Raw genomic sequence first — 23,949 nt, 5'->3', positions numbered from 1 at the left:
TTCTGATGAGATGTAGAGAAGGATGCAGTGACACCACACATGGACAACCTCTCCAAAGAGGCTTGGCTGGTGTTTTCTGAATGATCTTCTCAGCACCAAGTGGATATCTTTATACTCACACAGGCTCTTTAACTATGTTTTAAGTCCATAGTGTAAGCCATTTTAATGCTGCCTCTATGCAAGCAAGGTTTTTGATGTCTTCCATTGTTTGTTTTTAACTATTATTTTATGTATTGTGTTTCAAGAGAATGCTCATTGATTTACATAATGCACTGAGTATGCAAAGATGAATTTGAGGTCAGAAATAGCATGTTGGCTTGCACATCCCTTTCCCATTTCTTCAATGAAAAGTTGATTAGTAGCTGTATATTGTGTACTGGAGTCCAAACAAATGTTCACACTTTAAGGAAGTGCAAGCACCTATATGGTATCCTACTTAGCTAGTCAAAAAATGATAGCTAGCTCCCTGTTAAGCATACACTAGAAACCTCCAACTTCAGTCCCTGGGGCACATATGATGACTGATATTTTACATTATTTTATACAAAACAGGAATAAATATCAAAACTATTTTACAATTGGAAAAGCATCATAAGGCAGAGCATGATACTATGTCAAATAAAGAGACAAAAGTTATATGTTAAATTTTCTCTGCTTATTTATCCACATTCCTTATCAACATGAACCACGATAACTATCCTAGATAGGATGTTTTTAAAATCTAAAAATAAAGAATAGGCTTACCATCACTTAAAGTTGTAAATTCCAGGAAGTGATATTCATAGAAAATATCTATTTTGGTTTCTACTTGAGGCCTCTTCAAAGTTGAATAGATGTTACCAGGCCGCTTTTCATCATGCTTTTCCAACTTGTTCAGTCCGCAACCCATTGCAAAAACTGGTGACAAAAAGGAATGGGAAAAACACTAGTTACTTGAAAGTATATCACCCGCCATGAATAGTCTGCTTGGAATCACTGTATTTTCTGTAAGCCTTGAAACAGTGTGATTAAATGGTTCAGACATTTAGGAGCTATGTGTAATCTAATACATCAAACACACTTCCCATTTAGAATGAATTGTAATTATTTGTTATAGTTACAGCTCTCAGTTTTTGTTATGCCCTACAGAACAGTGTAAAACATATCCTCAATTTGTTTTACATGTTGTAAAACAAACACAACATAATAATACTTTGAAAAATGCTGTAAGCCTAGAACGCAAAGTACCTATTACACATATACAGCAGACTTGTCAAGATGTGACACAGATGTGATATAGTAACTCGCAGCCCACCATTTGCACAGGCTCTTAAACACGCTCTCCATGATTTACTGTAAACAATAATTTACTGTTACATCAATATGATTAATGTTAACTAGGATTGTCATTGTAACCATGGTTTCAAGTGGGTTTACAAACCATGACAATGAGGGCAATCCTAGACTGCTTTAAACGTATTCACACCCATGCCAACCAATTAAACAGTTAAAGAAACCATGGAAGGTAGGGCAAATGTGCACAATGGGGAGATGATACGAGTCCACAGCTTTGCAAACCACTGTTCACCCCATTATGTCTGCACTATGCCTACTAATGAGATTCTGGTCACAGCAAACAAGAAATCGGAGTATACTTAGTCATCTTCAGTTCAGAACAAGACCAAGAACAAGCAAACACTGGAAACCAACACATGCTAAGTATTAGGAATAAATGTAGTTTTCAGCAGGGGTGCCAACTTGAATAAAAGGGGGGGGGAGATAAGCCCTACCCCGTGTAATTGGTCACATGATGAGGTACACACACACACACACACACACACACACACACACCATTTGAATGTCAATGCCCATCAACTTGGGGAGCAGCCCCCTCAAACATTTTATTGGGGGGAGTGATGACCCCTCGGCCCCTAGGAGTTGGCTCCTATGCTTTTCAACATTAATAGTCTAAATATGCATTTTTATGCCATTCAAAACTTAAAATCTAATGAGGTTTAGTTTCCAGAAAAGGAAACTGTTTGCTACAGATTGATCTATGAAGGAGAAGAACTGCTAGAAACTGTACCAGAACATTTTTAGGGATATTGTTGTTGTGCAAGTACCCCATCAATTTTATCAAAATACCCTCAGCAGGATGTTACAGAACCACAGTTGCACAGATTTGAGAGCCTGTCCCCTGAACAAGCAAAAGCTCTGCCAGAAACTAAACACTTGTGAAAGGAGAGGAGCCAAAATTACACCAGCTCTTTTAAAACAATTTTCTGGAAAGACCCACACAAGTGGCTGTTGGTAGGGAAAGGAGCATGCACTTACTAAAATAATTGAGCATATTGAAAAAAGATCATTCTCTTATAAGTCACTTACACAAATCTTGGAAGACCAATAAGCTTGCACAGACCCAAGGAGTGAAAGGCACTACCAGTTCTGGCCAAAGTCTGGATCTGCCCAAATCAGGCTGATCTGGGTGGCTCCAAGCTTTGGATGGATCAGGAAGAGACAGCAATAGATTGCCCTGGGTTAGATCAGCCCACCCAAAGCAATCCAGGGCTCTCAAAATGCTATGGGTGATCAGGCAATTGGTGGGGCGAGTTGGTAAGGAGAACCAGGCATCCTCTGCAAGGTTTAAAGAGCAGCACAGAGCTGTTTGCAAAAGAGCTTTGAAACAGCTCTGCACTGTGCTTTGGCTTGTGTATGCTTGTGCCCTGTGCTCACACAGCCAAACTTAACTCTTTGCTCACCAGCTGCTGAGTGGAAGGTTCAGTCCCGCTTTATGCAATGTGGTGGCAGCATAGGAGCAAAGGAGATGTGCATCTCCTTCCCACACCAACTGTATCTTTAATTAGGATTTTTAAACCCTGATTAAACATGCAGTTGGGTGGGGGAGGCAAGCATCGCCTTCTTCCCCCCCCCCAAATGTTTAATAGGGTTTCAAACCCTAATTTGAGAATAGGGCTGGCTCCTGAATGGATTTGTGCCTCAAATCCAGGACAATCCAAAGTGGTGGATTGGGCCCCAGACTGGATTGGGGTGAGGGGCTTGCACATCCCTAACAACTACACAGAGTAAACTCATTGAATGTATGTTACTAACTTAAGTTCATTAATTTCAGTGGGTCTACTCTGAGTGGGACCTCTTGAATGCCCAAAGCATTTTTAAACTGCAAATATTACAGCACAAGCTCTCTTATATGGTATATACTGACGCACGGGAAAACTCATATTTTATTTAGATTAACAAATTACTCCTCCATGAATGCAAGGATCTTGAGACTCTTAAATCATTCATATGTTCGACCATATGTGTCAGGGGTTTAGGAGCAGAGGCACGGGCAAGGGAGGAAACAGAGAGCGAAGGGGAGGAGGCAGAAGAAAAGATGAGTGATGACGACGACCCGAGATCTCCTAGTCTTTCTAGTGAATCAGAGGATTCACAGAAAGGAGCACCAGTGGCCAGGGCAAGGGGGGCACCCCAGGAAGATAGAGCCAGAAGGGACTCAGGGGGGAGCAGCTGGAAATCGGGACCAGCGTCACCGCCAGGAAGCAGGGAAGAGGAAGGGAGCCAGGGGGGAAGCGCTGGCAGCTCACCACAGGAGGGAGGGCATGAGTCAGGAGTGGCCACACCTCCATCGGGGAGCGAAGAAACGGTTAAGAGGAAGGTGGAAGGTTGGGCGCGCGCGCCAAGTTCAAATGCAGAGGAAGGCGGCGCAGTAAGCAGCCCCGAAAGGGAACCAGGTCCTAAAGCCCGGCGCAAGGAGGCAGGAGGGTCCGGGTCAGCGTCAGAAGAATCCCGGAAGGAAGAAGCCCCGGGGGGTAGAGGGACCCAGAGGAGGACAGTCAGGCGGAAAAGGTGGAGCAAGGCTAGGATATTAAGTTGGTGCACAAGGGGCGGAGATTCAGACGGAGCTTCGCCGATCTAGCTACTAGACGTAGAGTTTGCGCGCAGCAGCGTGAGAATGGAAACTGTAATTCAATAAAGACTTTTACTTAATGATCGCTGGCTAGCGTGATCCTCTGTGAGCTAGGATCTTCAAGCAGCTCTGACAATATGGATAAAATAAGACGGAAAATCTATCTCTGATTGTATAACCGTTAACAGAATTAATATAAAGATACACATGGAGCACCAATTTTGAATGAATAAGCAACATAAAGGGCTACAATTGAATTATTTCTAATGCCTCTTGAGTGATGAAGGAGGGTCACAACAAGAGCAGAACATTGTCTTCCCTCCCTCTGAGATTTAAAAATGAGAACACTCATCTCAGCAATCAGCCAACTCTGAAATCCTTCATTTATCATTTCCAAGACACACTGGAAATTAGTTTGAGTTATTTCTTTCTAAAAAACTTTTAAAGCAATAATTTAAATATTTACATAGTTATATTTATATTAGTCCACTAAGCATTAAACCAAAATATAATACATAAATACATACAGCTGCAGAGATGACAGGATGGGAAACTTTTGTTCCATGAACTTCCTTAGGACCTTAGCCATTACGTTTGCAATGATAGTATAAAGTGAAATTTCCCAGAATCGTTGTGTAGTTTATATATCATATTGGAGCTACTACAGAAAAATCTGGGAAAGCTGCAAAAGAATTAAAGAAAGTTTCCCTAACCCTAACCTTCTAGACCGAGGGAGGAGGGGCACAGAACCTCAGGCAGGGGGCAGGAATGTTGCCCCCAAGCCTCTCTATCTGGCCCTTGAGACTCTCTCCATGCTACACTCTTCCTCTTAGGAAGCACTCGTTTCTGGTACTGCTTCATACCCTCCTTAGTCAGTTCCAGAAAACTTATGTATTGAACATTCATCTTCTATTATTATTATTATTATTATTATTATTATTATTATTATTATTATTTTGTACCCCACCCATTTGACTGGGTTGCCCCAGCCACTCTGAGTGGCTTCCAGCATATATAAAAACATTAAACCTTTAAAAGCTTCCCTGTACAGGGATGCCTTCAGATGTCTCCTAAAAGATATATAATTACTCATCTGCTTGGCATCTGATGGGAGGGAATTCCACAGGGTGGGCGCCACTACCGAAAAGGCCTTCTGCCTGGTTCTCTTTGCTTTACACGGAATACCATGCTAGCTCACACTGCTGTGTAAAAAAACCACCAATGAGGAATTTAGACAACATTACATCAAACAAATGTTACTCCACACTTCCCAGTGCATTATCCTTTTACATTCCTTATAGCAAAAAGTTGAGTTATGGAGGGAAGCAGGTTTGTTGCACAGGAACTCCAAATCAACTTTAGCTGTACAACCTGAATTTGCTGGTATGTGACTGAATCCTGCTTGTATTTTTATACATATATATATAGTAGTTTGGAAATAACCCTTGAGCATTTTTGCCTGGCTGGAACTCTGAGAATACTTCTCACTTGCTTGCTAGAGGAAAGAGAAGAGTGTGTGCAGAAACTAGCCTATTGTAAAAAAGATAAAAACTGCATTTGTCCCACCCACTTTCACCCTTGACCCTGCTCACCACTGGCATGCAGCCCCCGGCAGATGGCCCAGATGGGAATGTGGCCTTTCAGCTGAAAAGGGTTCCCTGGCCCTGCTAGCCCTTGTTGTCATTAGATGAACAGTAACATCACCTGTCCCTGCCAAACCTACACAGCCATGTGCTCCTGATTGCTCTGCCCAAGAATAAAAAGACCTTTATTTCTGGTGTTTTGTTATTCAAATGTAACTCAAATAAGAGTGCCAGGGACCACCCCACTGCCTCTGGTATTTTCCTCCTCCATGGATGCAGGATCCATGAAGATAAGTATGGCTAACTATAATCATGGATAAGTATGGCTATGGAGTTAACGCCAAATACATTACTTCTGGTAAATGACTGACCACAGCTGCTAGAGGGCCATGAAAATTTGTGTTCCAGGCTTTTAAGACTCATCTACCCATGTACTATCTGAAACTAAAGGGGTGTATTGGTTGCCAGATGTGAATTTTTTTCAGCTCTCCTACCCCCACTACTACCTTTTTTCATACCTCACCCAAGATTACTTGAATTGATCAATTTACATGATACTACAGATGCCGTGTTAATGTCTAAATTGTACTATAAAAATATATACACAATGATAAATACATATGTATATAAACATAAATATAAATATATCTTAGCTGTTAGTCCTGGGGGACCTGCTCCCTGCCTTGAAGGGCTTTTTCCACCTGGTCTGGGAGGGCTGGTCCCTGACTGACTCCAGCTACAAAAAGCAGAGGCTATTGAAGAGGGTTGAGACTATCTTGGCTGTCTCTAAGTGCAGACCCAGGACATCAAGCCTGAGCTTCCACAGTCACTGCCTGCCATGAACCAGCATTGGCAGGACTAGCAGCAGTAGCAGCAGAAATGTTATATTTGTATGATAATATTTTATATTTGAAATCCTTTAGTAATGTTTTCTTTTGAAATGCTTAAGATAATTTTTTTGTTAACTCTTCTGTGTTAAATGTGGATTCTGTAGTTGACTTCCTTTGTAATGTTTTATTTTGAAATCTTTATGGTATTATTTTCACTTCCTTTTGATTATGCTGCTTTGAATGTGTACTTTATACTGTACTTTCAAAAAAAACGCCTGAGATACAGCACATTGTGTTGCAAGTCAGAGAACAAGTGAATGGTCCAGCCAACCACCACCACATCTCTACTGTGTACCCAAGTCCCAACCAGCAAAGAGCAACATAGCTCTCCTACTACTGTGTGTCGTATTATAATTTGATTTTCTGATCAATTTAAGCAGAACTTAAGAGATTGAGCAATAATGACCAAACTAGATGAATATTCACATGACTTCCTCTCATGTCAATGTTCCGATCATCAAATTTGGGACTGAAAGGTTACTTTCGTGTAACTGCCCCATGCTTCCAAGGCACTTCTCCTTTTTCTATGCAACAGAGCCAAGTCACACACATTTATCTCCAACCATTTTTCTTGCACATTGAACTACTCATGCTGGTCTACTTGCATAAGTAGTATTATATCAGACCACCTTTAATGAGGTACAATGGCCTTTTCATGGCAGTAAGCCAGTGGTTTAGTCTTTGCTTGTTTGGAGCGAAACAAACCACAAGCAATGGTTTGCATGTAACACTAAGTCATTGCTCTGGTTTGCTTCCTCCCAATGCAACAAAGGGATGACAGCAGGTGCAATTTGAGTTAGTATGCACCAACATAGTGTGCCAACACAGTTGCTTGTTCCCAGTAAGCCACAGTGTGTTTCACTCTGTCTTATAAGTTACACGTGGACCAAGCCAATATGGAAATCACTGGTTATAAAAGAAAGTTCATGATCCTAATAGTTTCATCTTCTGACATTATACCAATCATCTAAGCACATAACTTGCACAAGGAGTTAGATGCAGAAGAGAGAAGGCTGAAGAACAAGTATGAACTTTCAGATGAAGCAGCACTGGCAATGATGAATATGACAAAACTCATGCAAGTTTTTCCTTACTAATTTGCTTTGTCCGCATCTATTTCCAAGCTTTCTTGCAGATTAGATTTACAGTGGTACCTTGGGTTACAAACACCTTAGGTTATAAACACTTCAGGTTACAGACTCCGCTAACCCAGAAATAGTACCTTGGGTTAAGAACTTTCCACCAGGATGAGAACAGAAATCGCGCGCTGGCGGCGCAGCGGCAGCGGGAGGCCCCATTAGCTAAAGTGGTACCTCAGGTTAAGAATGGTTTCAGGTTAAGAACGGACCTCCAGAATGAATTAAGCTCGTAACCAGAGGTACCACTATAATTCTTTACACTGTATTAAATTATAACAAACCAGGTGACTCATAGTTCTACACAGAAATTCATTCTCTGCTCTGATAATAATGTTTTGGATACCGTCCTGCGGGTGGAAGGAAGCAAGAATGTAGAGTTCAGAGCAAAAATGCTAAACTTGTGGAGAGATTTACAGCAGATCATAAGTGACTTTCTATTCTACCTTTTAAATAAGATACATGAGCAGAGCAAATAGAACAAATCTACATTAACCCTTATCTATTCACAGGTATACAGGAAAGATCAAGTCTGCAAAATAAGTGAAGAAAAATGGACATATAAAAAGGCCTATAACAACAGGTTACCTAGATAGAGAGCCATCATGTTTTTCAGGGGTCCACAATCTTGTCTGGCTTTACTGTGCAAGATAAAAATTGTAGCCTTCAGCTCCAGGCCCCACCCCCTGTGCCCTGCTATTCTAAAGGGAAAGGTTGGGTGGGACTGTGTGCTGTTCAGCATTGCTACCCAAAAGTCCACAGAGTGCCTTCAGGGTGTCTCCAAGTTGGAATGGAAGCTGGCTGCTCATCAGGCTTGCTAAAAGGTGGTACTGCACCAGCCATTGTGAGCGGATTTGTTGGAGCCTGATGATTTTGAACTTCAAGTTTGCCAAAGGCCACACTTTGTTAGCAGCACAAGGTATGCCACAAGCCTCAACGGAAAGAGACATAGAACAGTAGCACTGAAACTCTGCACTCCTCCACACAAAAAACATGAAGAACAATTGCAAGATGTTATGTCAATGTGTTTAATGGTTAACCCAACAACCCTCCCATGATAGTTCCAGAAACTGCATTACATAGACACTTGCAGCAGCGATGTTGCAGTATAGTTATGCTGCATCAATTATTCATCCAACAGATTAACTTGCATTTCTAAAGTGATATAGAAAATAGGAGTGACAGAGCAAAAAAAAGGTAATAAAGCTTTCACACTTGAAACCACTATACAGAATTTTCCTTAACATTTGCCATTCATTAGTTATGACTAAATATGGCCCTCCATATGTTGCTGAACCACAACTCCCATCATCCCTGACCATTGCCATGCTGGTGGGTGATGATGAGAGTTGCAGTCCAACTATAGCTGGACTTTAGCCATCCCCGGCTTATACACATGCACATATATTCAAAGCTATGTTGTTTCCCCGCCCATGTCATGATAGGCAGAGTACACCACAGCTCAAGTGCTTCAAAACAACATTCCCCCCCCCCCCCGGTATTTTAAAGCTGAATTTGTCAGATGCCTCCAAAGTAAAAGTAGCAACAGAAATTAAAATAACATTTGGAGATGCTAGCAAATGTAGTCACATCTGTGACCAATAGGATTGTGTAGCAGTAATACATCTTAGAGCTTATATCCCAATGTAAAAAGCTGACGCTAATAGATTGGAAACTACTATGTAGAAAAAGGCAAATATAACAAGGCTGCCCCAGATCCTGCACATTTTACAAGGATTAGAAGTGTCAACCCTACTTCAACTACAATGTTTTAATGGTCTTTGCAGAAACTGAAACATAGAGAATTTCTCTCTACTACATAATAAATATTGATTGGTAAATATTCTAATTGGGCCTGCAATCCTCTGCACAGTAATACTCTTATTGTACTGTTTTGATTCCAACAGAATTGAAACAGCCTAAAACATAAGCAGTATTGCAGCCTGTATTAATATAATATACAAAACAGTGATTAGTCAAAGGAAGGCAAGTGGAGTAACTTTTTGTTTAAATTAAATAAAATGGCCATTAGATTTTACAACTAAAGACTTTAACTTGCAGTATAATTAAATCTTAGCTGAAGCAAATTGTTGAGTGGTTCTTTTTTTTTTAATCTATCACCCAGTTCACTCAGCTGGCTTGATTGTTCAGCACTGCCTTGCAGAAAGATCTAGTTCAATTTGTTGCCCCAGATGGGATTAGAAAGTGCTGCAGAGTTACCATGCTGACTCCTATGAAGGAATCAATGTTGCCTTACATCACTTAACGGCAACCCTCTGGCCAATCTAAAAGCATCACACATGAGCTCAAAGGGGAGTCCTATTCAGATTCCATTTTTCAAAAGACTGTGATGTACAGAGAGCCTCAAGAGTCAGGACACCTCCTGGTTCAGAAAGAGATGCAATGAACTGCTGTGGTGGGAGGCAATAATACTATAATTTTAATTTTCCAGACAAACATTCACATGCGGCCAAAAGCATTATTATTCACATATTTGCTATTGTCACCAGAAGATCTAATATTATTGTTGCCCCATTAATGCCTAACAACATTCTATCTGGGAAACAAAAAATGTGCAGATGCAATGCAAACATTATTTCAAGACAGACATTATTTCAACATCATTTGAGTGGAGAAGTCTATTATGACCCCTTATATTTAATGATTCTATTGAAAAGTGTTTATAGCATAAAGAGTAAGTGAAGCTTGCAGCAAGATGTTGCAGTGTTTGCTATCCCCCTAACAGGAATGCTCATGTTCAGAGTTTCAGCCAGCAAGCTATGTCCCCTCAGGTTTTTATCTTTCTAGCTGACCGCCAACTTTCTGTGGCTATTGGTCCTCATAGGGCCATTGTTGCTGATGCTGTTTTAGAGTTTGTTGTACTTCTGCAAATTGGGGGGGGGTCCCCTCTTCTGCTTCTCAGTGCCCCCATCTTGACTCAACTTTGGCTGGAATTTCATCATTTCACAGGGAATGATATCCCAACCTATGGAAAAGCATTTCCTTTGCTCATAGAGTTATCTGCAATAAGCTCTCCTCATCCTCACTCACTTCAATAATGATTCCTTGCTACCAGAACCAGAGTGCTCTTAAATTCTTTTATGGAATTCAATGCTAGGTCCACTGGGATAGCAAGAGTTGAGTCAGGCAAGATGGTAGAAAAGGGAGAACATCTCCCTTGGGGTCCCTTCCAACTCTACAATTCTATTATTCTAATAAATTTTACACCTGCACCCACTCAAATTAAAGATGGTCGTGGCCAAAGAAGCCATCTGAAGCAGTTGGAATTTTTTTCAGCTCTTCCTTAATTCAAATCATTGTTCATAAAACAGTACACATATAAAACCTATCTATTGGAATCAGTAGCTCATGCCAGACAAGCGGTCACTATTTATCCTATATGGCAATTACAAAAAGTTGTTGGTTATAGAGAAGCTTCTCCTATCAGGCAAAATGAGTACATTTACAATATCGTGTCAAGTGTGTTCTGAAAGCACTAAAAAAAGTCCCCCCACAAAAAAAGCCAGTTAAGCATGAAACTGCGAGACAACAAAGTACTGTCATGTCTAAGGGCCTTACCTGGTCTATCATGACCTAAATTAGCAGTCTGTGTGGTACAACCACAACATCCTTTAACTATGGGGTGGTTTCGTTTCTGACACTGAAAAGATGGTGCTGGATCCAGATGTAATCATGCTTATAGTAGACCCTTTGAAATCTATAAAACTTAACATTAGTGATAAGTTAGTTATCAATGGGTCTACTTAACGAATTAAGTCTTAATCCAATCCAGTTTTTGCTGTACACACCTCTAAAGAAATATAGATCTGGCTTTTAAGTCTCTCTCTCCCACACACAAATACGCACAAAATTTTACCTAAATGTATCTCAAATAAAGCAATGCCAGACCCAAACATCAACAAATGATGTGATGTTACTGGACTACGTCAGGCTAAAAACAAGGAAACAAAATGAACCAGTTTTAACTTTTTGGAGGTTTTAGATTTTTTTGGAAAGTAAATGTGTGAATACTCATTTGCTTGATGGAGGCTAAGCAAAAGCCAACAGCAGCCTTTTGAAGGGGGGTGGAGGAACTGTAGCTCTCTAAATGCTGTTGGACCAGCTTCCATCATCTCCCAGCCATCATGGTCAACAGCGAGGGATGATGCAAGTTGTAACTCAGTTACACCTGGAGGGTCACAGGTGCTCCATGTCTGCTCTAGACAGGCTGAAAGATCCCCACTGAAACTTGAGCTAACAGCCTCAGGCTTTGGCCCTGAAAGTTCATATTTATTTATCCTTGTTGTGGAAGTTTGTGAATAGAGTCATTTCCAGACCTTTCAACTGACGTCCAGCACTTTTGATGAGACCCTCACCAGAAAAGGCATCAAAGCAGAACATGTACTTCACTGTCTCGTTATGATTCATGAGAGACTTTCACAGGGATGATACCAAATGACAGTGAAAGACAATGTTTCCACCCAACATTTCTGCCTGTCCTTTCAGCTTATACCACCCACTGGGGAAATATAACATCTTTAGCGCAAGCTGCCTGTGGCAAAAGATTAAGGTTAGTATATGTGCGTGCACATACGCATGTGTGAGGGAGGGAGGAGGAAATTAAGCCCACATTGTTGCTGTACACCAGTAAATGTGGTACATTTTACACTTATTGATGACATTCCCTCTCTCTCCATTTGTTTTTCGCAGGCTTTCTAATCTTCACCTAGCAATGTATTCCAGCATCGGGTGTGGGCACATCTCCAAATTTACAACATCCAGCAGCTTAAATACAGAATACAAACACCCGTGCTTCAATGCCCCCTTCTTATAGTTGCAGACTCCTATAAATTAAGGTACGTAGTACAGATAGAAGAGGACCATTTCCCAGAAACTTCCAAAAGAGACAGAAATGCAAGAGCACAGCCCAAACACAAGCACCCTCCTCCCACTTTTTATTTTTACCTACCCCAGATCTTTCAAAAGAGACAGGAAAGCAGCAGAGACCGTTATCAGTCCTCCTAAAGCAAATGGGTTTCGTCTTGCCTGAGTGAGAGAGGCTTCCTCCCAAAGACAGCAAACATGCAAAGCAGGCAGGCAGGCAACCGGACCACCTCGTTTCTCTCAGGCGCGCATCTGGTTCGACTCCGGATTCCCAAAAAAACCAGAGGGGTGGAATCCTTGGCTCCACTCCGAAACGGTCGGCCCGTTGCCAGAAGCGTTCAGTCAGTGGAAGGCGGAGTTTTCTGCGCCAACGTTACCACTATTATTACTACTACTACTGTTATTATTATTATTATTCCCCAGAGCAGGCAGTCGCCCACGGCGCTGTTCCAAAAGCGCTCACACCTGTCCAGCAGGGTCGGGTTGGTTGGTTGGTGGGTGGGTGGGTGGGTGGGAGCTGAGGATAATAATCATAATATCACTTACCCGCTACCTACCTATCAGACACGCACACTTTCCTCTCCCGCCTAACGGTCTGAAGTTTGGCGAGGCGCTGTAAACGCCTGCCAAGAGAAGGAATCCGGATCAACGAAGGCGACGGTGCGCCCAAACCGCCTGCCTTGGCTGCCCCCTTCCCCTCACGACAGCCTACCTGAGAGGTTGCTCCGGAGGGTCTTTCCCCCCCCCCACCTGGGGCTCGCTCCCCTTCTCCCTCCTGGAGGCCGAAGCGGATCGACTCCTTTCACACGCCGCGCCTCGCTTCGTTTTTCTCTCTCCCTCACAGCCCGAGGCAGGAGCCCGCCGAGCAGCCGCTCCCCGCGCGCTTCATCACCACAGCCGCGAAGAAAGTTTGCTCCTCTCTGGACGGGGCGGGCGCTCGGAGGGGCTGGCTTGGCGGCGCTTCAGCAGCAGCCGCCGGAGGAGGTGCCGCCGAAGCGGGACTGGGAGGTGCCTCGTGTCGGGCGGGGAGCGGCGGGCGCAGCCCCTCTCGCTCGGCCCCGGGGGGATCCGAGGCACTTCCTCCTCTTCCCCACCACCCCACCCCGCGAGAGGAAAATGGAGCGGAGGCGAAGCCGGGGGACGACGACGCCTTCCTCGCACGCCGGCAAGAAGTCAGGCTCCCAGAGCAGGGCTCCCCGCCCGGCCATTTCTCCCCGCCCAAAATCTGAGATTCCTCCCAGAGTTGCTACAGACGAGAAGCGCGCGGCCAATCCTAATCCTGCTCGTGGGGGATGAGCTCGCCTCCAAGGAAACACACGCCGCTCTTTGCGCTTATCCTTTATATTTGTGGCCCTTTTGCTGCTGCACATGGGTGGCCGGTTTCCTGCTGCCCCTGAGTTTGGTGGAAGATAAAATACGAGCTGGAGACATGTTACTGAAGCTTGGGTGTGTGTGGGGGAGTTGCGCCTCCCCCCAATCAATAAAAAGACATAGGGTTCTGCCCCCCATAAAAGGCCTGTCCCCCCCTAACAAAAATCCTGGCTATTCCCATGTACACCTTGTATTTTACACCCTTGTACACCTTGTATATTTCACGTGGCCCACTTAGATAGGCCTGTGTTGCCTGACACGCCCTTCAGAGCCCCTTTAGAGTGAATGTTGTTCATGTCATGACCCCTGAAGAGACCACCTGGGTCAAGGTGGGCAGGGACTGCTTGGGTGTGGCACCTTTGCCCTGTAAACTGTTCAGCGGGCCCTCCCCAAATCGACAACTGCCTAGGCCCCTGAAGAGCCTGCCCTGAGCACTCAGACACTCTTGAGTCTGCCACTTCAAACCATGACAGAGGCAACATAGTGAGTCGGGGTGGTGCAGTGGTTAGAGCGCTGGATTCAGCCATGGGGAGACACAGGTTCAGTCATGCGCTGGGTGACCTTGGGACCGTCGCTGTCTCTCAGCCTAACCCACCTCACTGGGTTGTTGTAAGGATAAAATGGGCGAGACGGAGAGCCATGCACGCCACCTTGAGCTCCGTGGGCAAAGGTGGGATATCAATGTAATAAATAAATAAATCCAATACACCCCTCCACACCCTGTCTCCTAACCACCAGCCCCCTTCTCTCCCTGCTTCTTTTCTCTTGTTAAGATGCCTGTGGGAAACCCACAAGCAGGATCTGATCCTGGGATTTCCAGCAACTGGAATTCTGGTTCCTTTGGAATTGCAGCTCCTTCAGCCCCCTGGTCTAGGGTCAGGGAACCTGTGGCCAGCGCTGGATTTAGGGTAGTGTAGGCAATTCTTCCATATACGGCACCAAGCAGAGGGGGCGGTATTATTATTATTATTAGCAGTAGTAGTAGTTGTTGTAAAACACATATTTATACAGGTACCTACTCAAATGTGGTACTCTCAACCTGTGGTACTCTCAAGTGTTGTTGGACTCCAACTCCCATCAGCTGCAGCCAGCATGGCCAATGGCCAGAGAAGATAGGCAGCATTTGGAGGGCTACAGCTTAGCCATCTCTGATGTATAGAACTGCAGGCTAAAAATCCTGTTCAGGAGCATGGACAGGGAGCCTACTATTGCTTCCTGCAGTTACAATGAATTTCAACTCACTTATTACTACCACTTGTCTTTTGCTTCAGGTATAAGGAGGTAGGTGAAGGTGCAGAGTTAAGGCACAAAATCACATTGTCTCTGCAGGGAAAAGAGTATTAGTGAGCCTACTCTTTAGCATGGACGTAGCCAGGATTTTTGTTAGAGGGGGCAGGCTTTTGTTAGGGGGGCCAGAGCCTCAGATTTGTATTAATTTTTAGTGATTTGGGAGGGGCAGCTGCCCCCCTGCCTCCCCTTAGCTACAACCATGCTCTTTAGGCTTGCCATCTTACTAGCCTAGAAGTTAACAACTGAATTCAGGCTTCTTTCCATCAGCTAAGTCCTAGTCCCTTACAAACTGCTTAGATACTCAAGTTTGTAGGAAACATGTTGCTTTCTATTCTGCCTATATGAAGGAAAGTGGGTCCTATCATTTGGAAGTGGGGGTTTGTCTCATATGGCATATGCTATGCTACCAAAACCACTTTATCTTTATCACCTGAAGAGCACTATTTGCATTTTTCTGCTGCAGGTACCAACATGTCTTGGACCATGGCTGATATACAAAACAGAAAATTACAAATTCTGATTCAAAACAGGTTTACTCAGAAGCAAGTTCCACTCAGACCCACTGCGCTTGTAAGTAAAATGTGTTTGGAACTAGCCTAAATGCAAGGCTGTAACTAGGATAGGATAGACTGCACGATACTCTCACTTTACATAATAATTACCATCTAATTAGCCTTTCTAACCTTGCTGTCATGTGCTATAAAAGACTAACTATATAGGGCACAGGCTCTTCTAAAGGTTTTTACTCGCTGCCACCTCACAATAGAAAGGAAGCTGCATTGAAGGCTTATTGAGGGATAACAGGTCTCATTTGCAAATAACAGATAATCTAAATTATGCTGCCATCTAGCACAAAATAGAAGGAAAAATAAAAAAAGCTGCCTAAAGGGAACACATTTAGAAAGAAGAGCATAAAACAGGCTCATGTCCTTCATTATGAAAACACTGCCAGGGCGCATACATTTTCCAGTCATTTTACCATCTGACTTTTTATTCTTATCATCTCTTTTCTTCTTTCTCCCCTTGAATTTTCCTTTTGTGTTTGCACTGTTTTCCTCTCTCACACTCTTCCTTTACCTCATCATTTTTCCCCACTCATTGACTTGTCTAGCTTTCTGCCTATGCGAGAAAGCAGCATGCACTCCCAACAGGGGGGCCATATAATTGCACAGGTTTTTGATAGTGGCGTTAAAGCATCTGGGGAAGAGTGAAAGTGCAGCCTTTTCAGTATATTATTACAAGAAGTCGGGTCAGCAGCACTTCCAGCTCCAATCTCATGGGCACTACACCAGTGGCTTCTAATATCACCCTGTGGGTGGTTTTTAACATCAAAGGTGAAACTTGAGGGATATCTAGAGCATCAAAGCTATTAAAAGTTAAAACTTAAGAGATGTTTCCTAAAAATAAAGTGAATATCTCATACCAAAATGAAGCTATTTATTGTGCACTTTATTTAATTCCTGGTATGAAGCATAATTTGGTCAAGCTTTATGTGATTCAAAAGACAATACAGAATATTCTGTCTAGTCCACAGATAATGTTATCAGCAGCTACATAAAGAAATCATGTGTCGTAATAGTTACAGACGGGACTGGGTCTGAAATCTGCAGCACTTTTAGCCTTCACACACTGTCTTATTTGTAGGATAGATTCCAGCACATACTGGGGAACTTAGGTTTGCACAATTAAAATGGATTAAAGCACTCCATCACCCTAGCAGAACAAATTGACTTTTTAAAAGAAGCAGATTTTTTGAGGCTAGGCAAGTGATGCAGAACTGCACTGGAAGTGTGGAATGTAAGAATCAGGGCCGGACCACCCATGAGGCAAGGTGAGGCTAGTGCCTCAGGTGGCAGAATCCACAGAGGCAGCAGATCTGGTCTCCCAATGCAGCCAATGTGATGGGAAAATGGATCTTCAACAGACCAGCATCCTATTCTATGTGGTGCTAAACTTCCTCTTGCAGCTCTCTAATACCAGGTAAACCCCATCAATATAGTATTGTTTCTTCTTATTATTATTTACTGCCCCTTCATTCGAAGATCTGAGGTTTACAGTTTGAGTGTTAGACAGAACAGTAGTTAAAGCTTTCCTACTTGTCAGTGTAGTTTGGGCCACGTGTACCTTATGTAGCTTTCTAGCTAATGTCAAATTGCCTTCGCCATTTTTACATTCCAGGCAGTGAGTCAGGAAACTGCATGTCACTTGGCCCTTGGAGGAGCCATGGAGCACATTATTTGCAAATGAAACAAGTACCGTATTTTTCGCTCTATAGGACGCACTTTTCCCCCTCCAAAAATGAAGGGGAAATGTGTGTGCGTCCTATGGAGCGAATGCAGGCTTTCGCTGAAGCCTGGAGAGCGAGAGGGGTTGGAGCGCTCCGAAGGCTTGCAGATAGCAGCTTGCAGCCCAACTGCCGCTGCGCTCCCTGGGCTTCAGGTAGCTATCCGCAAGCCTTCAGAGCCCGGCGGGAGTTCCCGCCGGGCTCAGAAGGCTTGCAGAAAGCAGCCTGTTCCCCGCAAGCCTTCTGAGCGTGGCAGGAGTTCCCGCCAGGCTCAGAAGGCTTGCGGAAAGCAGCCTGTTCTGGGGTTGGGGGGAGCTCGGGCTTCCCCCGTCCCAGCCCCATGGCTGAAAACAAAGCCGTGCGCAGCTTCTCCCGGCTGGAGAGGTTGTGTGTGGCTCTTTGGGGCTGGGGGGGTGGATAATTCCCCCCCTTTATTCCCCCCCCTAAAAACTAGGTGTGCCCTATGGTCCGGTGCGCCCTATCGAGCGAAAAATAGGGTACATTCAATTATCAGCATAATCACAGGGATTATGCTGGGAAATATGCTTTCCTAAAAGCCTTAAAAGCTGCCAGCTAGGGAAGACAATACTAAGCTGTTTAGTTGTTGTTGTTTTGTCACTTTTAAACCAAGGTAACTCAAAGCTACGTACAATATATAAACACACACATACATTAAAACTGGCATAAAATACAACATAAATCTAAAAGACAATTCCGTTTTTAAAGGGCTGAATTAAAGCATCCCACCCACTCAAGAACGTAATTAAAAGTCAAATGCCTGGCAAAAAAAGGAAATGAGCTAGATGGATTCATGGTATAAGTCGGTACAGGGCATCTTCCTATGTTCATGTGTCTCGCATTGGGACATTTCCCTTGAGTAGAAGTGTTTGAGTTGCGGCTCTGAGCAGGCACAGATCTCAGGCATGTCTACATTAGAGACCACAAATAATAAAGTATAACTGACTTAACGGTTTTAATACCCTAGCAGTGAGTCAGTACATCCCAAGAATCTTAGTTTGTTATAACTTCTCTTTGTATTTGAAATCCTTAAAACCCAAGATACACTGCAGTGACTAGCGCAATGAAAATGTCAGCTCCATGTGCAGCAGATGTGAAAAAAGGCAAATTTCATGATAGGGATAATTAGAAAAGGGACTGAAAAATAAAACTGCCAATATCACAACTCTATTAATTTCTATCTATGGTATACAGTGGTACCTTGGGTTACATACGCTTCAGGTTACAGACTCTGCTAACACAGAAATAGTACCTCAGGTTAAGAACTTTGGTTCAGGGTAAGAACAGAAATCATGCTCCTGCGGCGCGGCAGCAGCAGGAGGCCCCATTAGCTAAAATGGTGCTTCAGGTTAAGAACAGTTTCAGGTTATGAACGGACCTCCGGAACGAATTAAGTACTTAACCAGAGGTACCACTGTACAAGAATACGGTGTAGTTTTGGTTGCCACACCTTAAAATGGTTATTGGAAAAGATTTCGACATTTTGGGTTTTTCAGTTTAGAACAAGGGCAAGTCAAGAGAGCTGCCATGGCAGAGGGGTATGATGTGGAAAAAAGTTGACAAGGATTAAGTTCTTCTCACTTTTGCATAATACTAAAACTCAAGGTGAATGTTGGAAGATTCAGGGGGGAAAAGGAAGTACAGTGGTACCTTGGGCTACTTAAGCTTCAGGTTACATACACTTCAGGTTACAGACTCCGCTAACCCAGAAGTAGTGCTTCAGGTTAAGAACTTTGCTTCAGGATGAGAACAGAAATCATGCTGCGGCGGCGCGGCAGCAGCAGGAGGCCCCATTAGCTAAAGTGGTGCTTCAGGTTAAGAACAGTTTGAGGTTCAGTACGGAGCTCCGAAATGAATTAAGTACTTAACCAGAGGTACCACTGTACAAGAATACGGTGTAGTTTTGGTTGCCACACCTTAAATGGTTATTGGAAAAGATTTCGACATTTTGGGTTTTTCAGTTTAGAACAAGGGCAAGTCAAGAGAGCTGCCATGGCAGAGGGGTATGATGTGGAAAAAAGTTGACAAGGATTAAGTTCTTCTCACTTTTGCATAATACTAAAACTCAAGGTGAATGTTGGAAGATTCAGGGGGGAAAAGGAAGTACAGTGGTACCTTGGGCTACTTAAGCTTCAGGTTACATACGCTTCAGGTTACAGACTCCGCTAACCCAGAAGTAGTGCTTCAGGTTAAGAACTTTGCTTCAGGATGAGAACAGAAATCATGCTGCGGCGGCGCGGCAGCAGCAGGAGGCCCCATTAGCTAAAGTGGTGCTTCAGGTTAAGAACAGTTTGAGGTTCAGTACGGAGCTCCGAAACGAATTAAGTACTTAACCCGAGGTACCACTGTACTTCTTCACACATTGCAAGACATAGTGAAACCATGGTACTTGCTATAATAATATGCATGCCCTCCAACCTTAAAATAGGGATGCCCTATTAGTAATAATAGTAATAATACCCTGCCAACTGACTGGGTTGCCCCAGCCACTCTGGGCAGCTGCCAACATATATATAAAAAATAAAACATTAAACTTCCCATACTGGACTGTCTTCAGATGTTTTCTAAAGGTTGTATAGTTGCTTATCTCCTTGGCCTGGGGGTCGCATAGTATGTGGCAATAGTCACCAACTTGAATGGCTTTAGAAGGGGATTAGATTCAGGTTAGGGACACGGGTGGTGCTGTGGGTAAAACCTCAGCGCCTAAGACTTGCCGATCGCATGGTTGGCGGTTCGAATCCCCGCGGTGGGGTGAGCTCCCGTTGTTCGGTCCCAGCTCCTGCCCACCTAGCAGTTCGAAAGCACCCCTGGGTGCAAGTAGATAAATAGGGACCGCTTACTAGCGGGAAGGTAAACGGCGTTTCCGTGTGCGGCTCTGGCTCGCCAGAGCAGCTTTGTCACGCTGGCCACGTGACCCGGAAGTTTCTGCGGACAGCGCTGGCTCCCGGCCTCTAGAGTGAGATGAGCGCACAACCCTAGAGTCTGTCAAGACTGGCCCGAACGGGCAGGGGTACCTTTACCTTTACCTCTAGATTCAGGTTAGCAACGGTTACTTGCCACAATGGCCATACACTACCTGGAGGATCAGAGGCAGTGTGCCTCTCAATGCTGATTTGTTGTTAGGGAACAGCAATGGGAGAGGGCTATTGCCTTTGAGCCTTACTTGTGCTCTTCCCAGAGGCATCGGGTGGGCCACTTTAGGCAACAGAATGCTGAACTAGATGGGCCTTTGGTTAGATCCTGCAGAGCTCTTCTTAGATTCTTCCATGCATAGAGAGCATCAAGAGCAACTGGGAAAATGTAAGTTTCTTTATTTTGAAAATCTGCAAACTGGACCTTCATCCAAAGCATGGATTACAAGGCAGTGCCTGTTTTAAAAAAAACCTCAATACAATATTAAAACAAATTTTAAAAATCAAAGCATTATAAAATCCAAGAAGAAAACAACCAAAAACCCAACCAGCTAAGATAACACAGTAAATTTAAATATCACTCGGTGTTAATATACAAGACGTAATTACGCATTGTGTGCTTCACCCTCTGGAACAGATTTTAGAGGTGCATGAGGAGAGGACTGCAGGGGGAGGAGAGGAAGAAGAAGAAGCTCCAGTTAGTAAGGGGATGCACTAGATTTCACACAGAGGGAGTTCTGGCAATTCAGACTTTTCAGAGATGTTTTGTCTGTGAAAGTTTTCTCGTGCTTTGTGCAGAATGCTGGTTTTAAATTTTTATTTTCCAAGTACAGCAGTGGCGTAGCGTGGGGGGTGCAGGGGGGGCCGGCCGCACCGGGCGCAACATCTGGGGGTTAGGGTTAGGGGGTGCAAATTACTTGCCTTGCCCCGGGTGCTGACAACCCACGCTACGCCACTGAAGTACAGTGGTACCTCAGGTTACATACGCATCAGGTTATAGACTCCGCTAACCCAGAAATAGTGCTTCAGGTTAAGAACTTTGCTTCAGGATGAGAACAGAAATCGTGCTCCGGCGGCAGCAGGAGGCCGCATTAGCTAAAGTGGTGCTTCAGGTTAAGAACAGTTTCAGGTTAAGAACGGACCTCCAGAATGAATTAAGTACTTAACTTGAGGTACCACTGTACTGGATAGCATATTTATATAAAATTTTTAAAGCGTTTCCCCATGTCTCTTTATGACTATGTACAAATTTAATAATTGCAACGGTCTAAATAAATTTCAGTGTGTGCTACTGCTCCGCAACTTTTCTCTTCTACACAGCTATTAAAAGTACACAATCCCTGATCTCCTTGGCATCTTGTATTCATCCAACAGCCAGACTATTTACTTGCATTTCTCAGACAGAGCTCAAATAAGACAGGTAGCTCTTTCTTACTACAAGTTATTTTCCATGTGGTTATGTACTGCATTTGTGTTTGCCTCAGCAATCAGGATGTGGTTTCTGTATTAGTTATCTTTCATTTTCACCTTGTTTCCCCCCACCCTATTTAAGCCCATGTGTGTATAGACCTACCACCTTCCCAGAATTTACCTAGACAGGGTAAGCTGAGGCATAAAGAAGCTCATGTCAAAATAAACCAATGGGTCTCTAATGCACTGCAAGCAACTCTCTTTGTTGCTAGACTAAGTCATGACAGCGCTTCTGAAATTTGTAGTAATACTTAAGCCTAACACCCCATCTGCTGGCCAGTGATTATGTTGCAGTGGAAGTACAGTATTATAGCCCATGTTCAAAGTCAAGGAAATATGCATCTATTCTGTCACTTCTTATATTACAATGTGCTATCATGCCAACCAGCAAGATTCCATTATGTTTGTGAGGACCTAGGCTAGTGTTTCCGTGCGCTGTTCTGGTTTGCCAGAAGCGGCTTAGTCATGCTGGCTACATGACCCGGAAGCTGTGGACAAACGCCGGCTCCCTCAGCTTATAGAGCGAAATGAGCGCACAACCCCAGAGTTGTCCGCGACAGGACCTAACGGTCAGGGGTTCCTTTAACTTTTAGGCTAGATATATCTAAACCTATAAATTTACCAGAAAATCAGTTACATTTTATCATTGTTTGGCAATACCCCCCTCTGCAAATAAGCACATATATATTAAAATATTTGCATTTTGCCTTTTCACATGCATATGTACATACATAAACACACACACACACTTACTCCAGCACAGCTAGGTAAAGGGACCGCTGACCATTAGGTCCAGTCGTGACCGACTCTGGGGTTGCGGCGCTCATCTCGCTTTATTAGCCAAGGGAGCCGGTGTACAGCTTCTGGGTCATGTGGCCAACATGACTAAGCCACTTCTGGTGAACCAGAGCAGTGCACAGAAACGCTGTTTACCTTCCCACCGGAGTGGTTCCTATTTATCTACTTGCACTTTGATGTGCTTTCGAACTGCTAGGTTGGCAGGAGCAGGGACCGAGGAACGGGAGCTCATCCCGTTGCGGGGATTTGAACCACTGACCTTCTGATCGGCAAGTGCTAGGTTCTGTGGTTTAACCCACAGCGCCACCCGCAACCCTCTCCAGCACAGCTGCCAATGGTTAAAAGCAATGTACAGGCAAAAATACTAGATTACACAAAACAAGGCTGGCAAACCTTGGGTCCAGGGGCCAAAATGTGGCCCTCCATAACTTTGTATGTCCCTAAGTCATATCTCTCACTGGCCTTGCTTAGCAAGTGTTTGTGCCAGCTATAATGTGCCTTTGAACCCTAATAACCCATCCTGTTTATCACAATGGAAGGTAGAGAAGGGTGTGTGCAGAACCCTGCAGTGGGTTTTTTTTGCATTTGTTGCTCCACCCACTTTTGCCTCTGGCCCCACCCACCACTGGCAATGGGGCTCCTGAAAGGTTGCCCAGAATGAAATCTAGCTCCCGGCCTGAAATTTCACGAGCACACACACACACACACTGCCAACTTATAGAACACATTACAAGCAATGAAAGCAGCAGCAATCAATGGAGCCATGAAATGACATAACCACATTGTTACAGTGTCTGTTCTGGACACCCAAAAAGCTCTTTAAAACAGGATCACCTTGGCTGGGTTCCTAAAAAAGAGAGGTGGCCCAAAGTGAACCTCCCTGGGAAGCTCCTCGGTTATTTGTTGCTGCCGCACAGGCGGCTCTGTGCTGCCCTCGTAAAACACGAGTGACTTCATATGAGAAACAGCAGGCAGTAACATATCCTAGACCTAAAGTGTAATACAGTAGTGTAATCTGGATGTCATTAAGACGCGAGTTACATCAACCAGGTTTTGCTTCTTGAGGAAGTGATGCAACTGGCAAATAACTGGTAAAAAAAGAAAAGCGCACTTCTGGCCATTATTTTTGCTAGCGAACTTTCAGATGCAGCCCTGGATCTGAAAGCACCCCAAGATGCAATCCTGAGTCTCGAGTCAGAGTGCAATTCTGTCTGGCACTGGATGTAAACCTCCCCTCAGATCAGATGTATTCCTAATCAACAGCATTTCTTTTGTTGGATCTATGTGCCCTGCAATCCAGCAATCCTTGTGGCCACACTTTTAACTGCTATCTGAAGTAGTAGCCACATTACAAGTTATTTAGTAGAAGTAATCCATCCTATAATGGGACTGCTTAGCAACTGCAT

The 23,949-nt window shown here is 43.9% G+C and overlaps 1 protein-coding gene across 4 annotated transcripts in view; it reads right to left on the bottom strand.

Annotated features, from left to right (window-relative positions):
* RFTN1 (raftlin, lipid raft linker 1) overlaps window positions 1-13,307 on the bottom strand; it is a 107,412-nt gene extending 94,105 nt beyond the window's left edge. Inside the window, exons 1-2 of one of the 4 annotated variants that reach the window (XM_081164635.1) lie at window positions 13,151-13,307; window positions 745-897 (exon numbers count right to left, since the gene is read on the bottom strand). In XM_081164635.1, coding sequence (XP_081020761.1) covers window positions 745-889 — 145 coding nt within the window. In that variant the 5' untranslated portion in view covers window positions 890-897; window positions 13,151-13,307. Of the gene's footprint in view, window positions 1-744; window positions 898-12,485; window positions 12,640-12,957; window positions 13,041-13,112 lie in introns of those variants that run through there. The other 3 variants (XM_081164634.1, XM_081164637.1, XM_081164636.1) reach the window with 3 other exon arrangements.
* Window positions 13,308-23,949: the final 10,642 nt, after the last annotated feature.

The sequence above is a fragment of the Podarcis bocagei genome, assembly GCF_964188305.1.
Source record: "Podarcis bocagei genome assembly, chromosome: 12".
Classification (NCBI taxonomy): Eukaryota; Metazoa; Chordata; class Lepidosauria; order Squamata; family Lacertidae; genus Podarcis; species Podarcis bocagei.
This window is presented reverse-complemented; position numbering and strand designations above follow the sequence as displayed.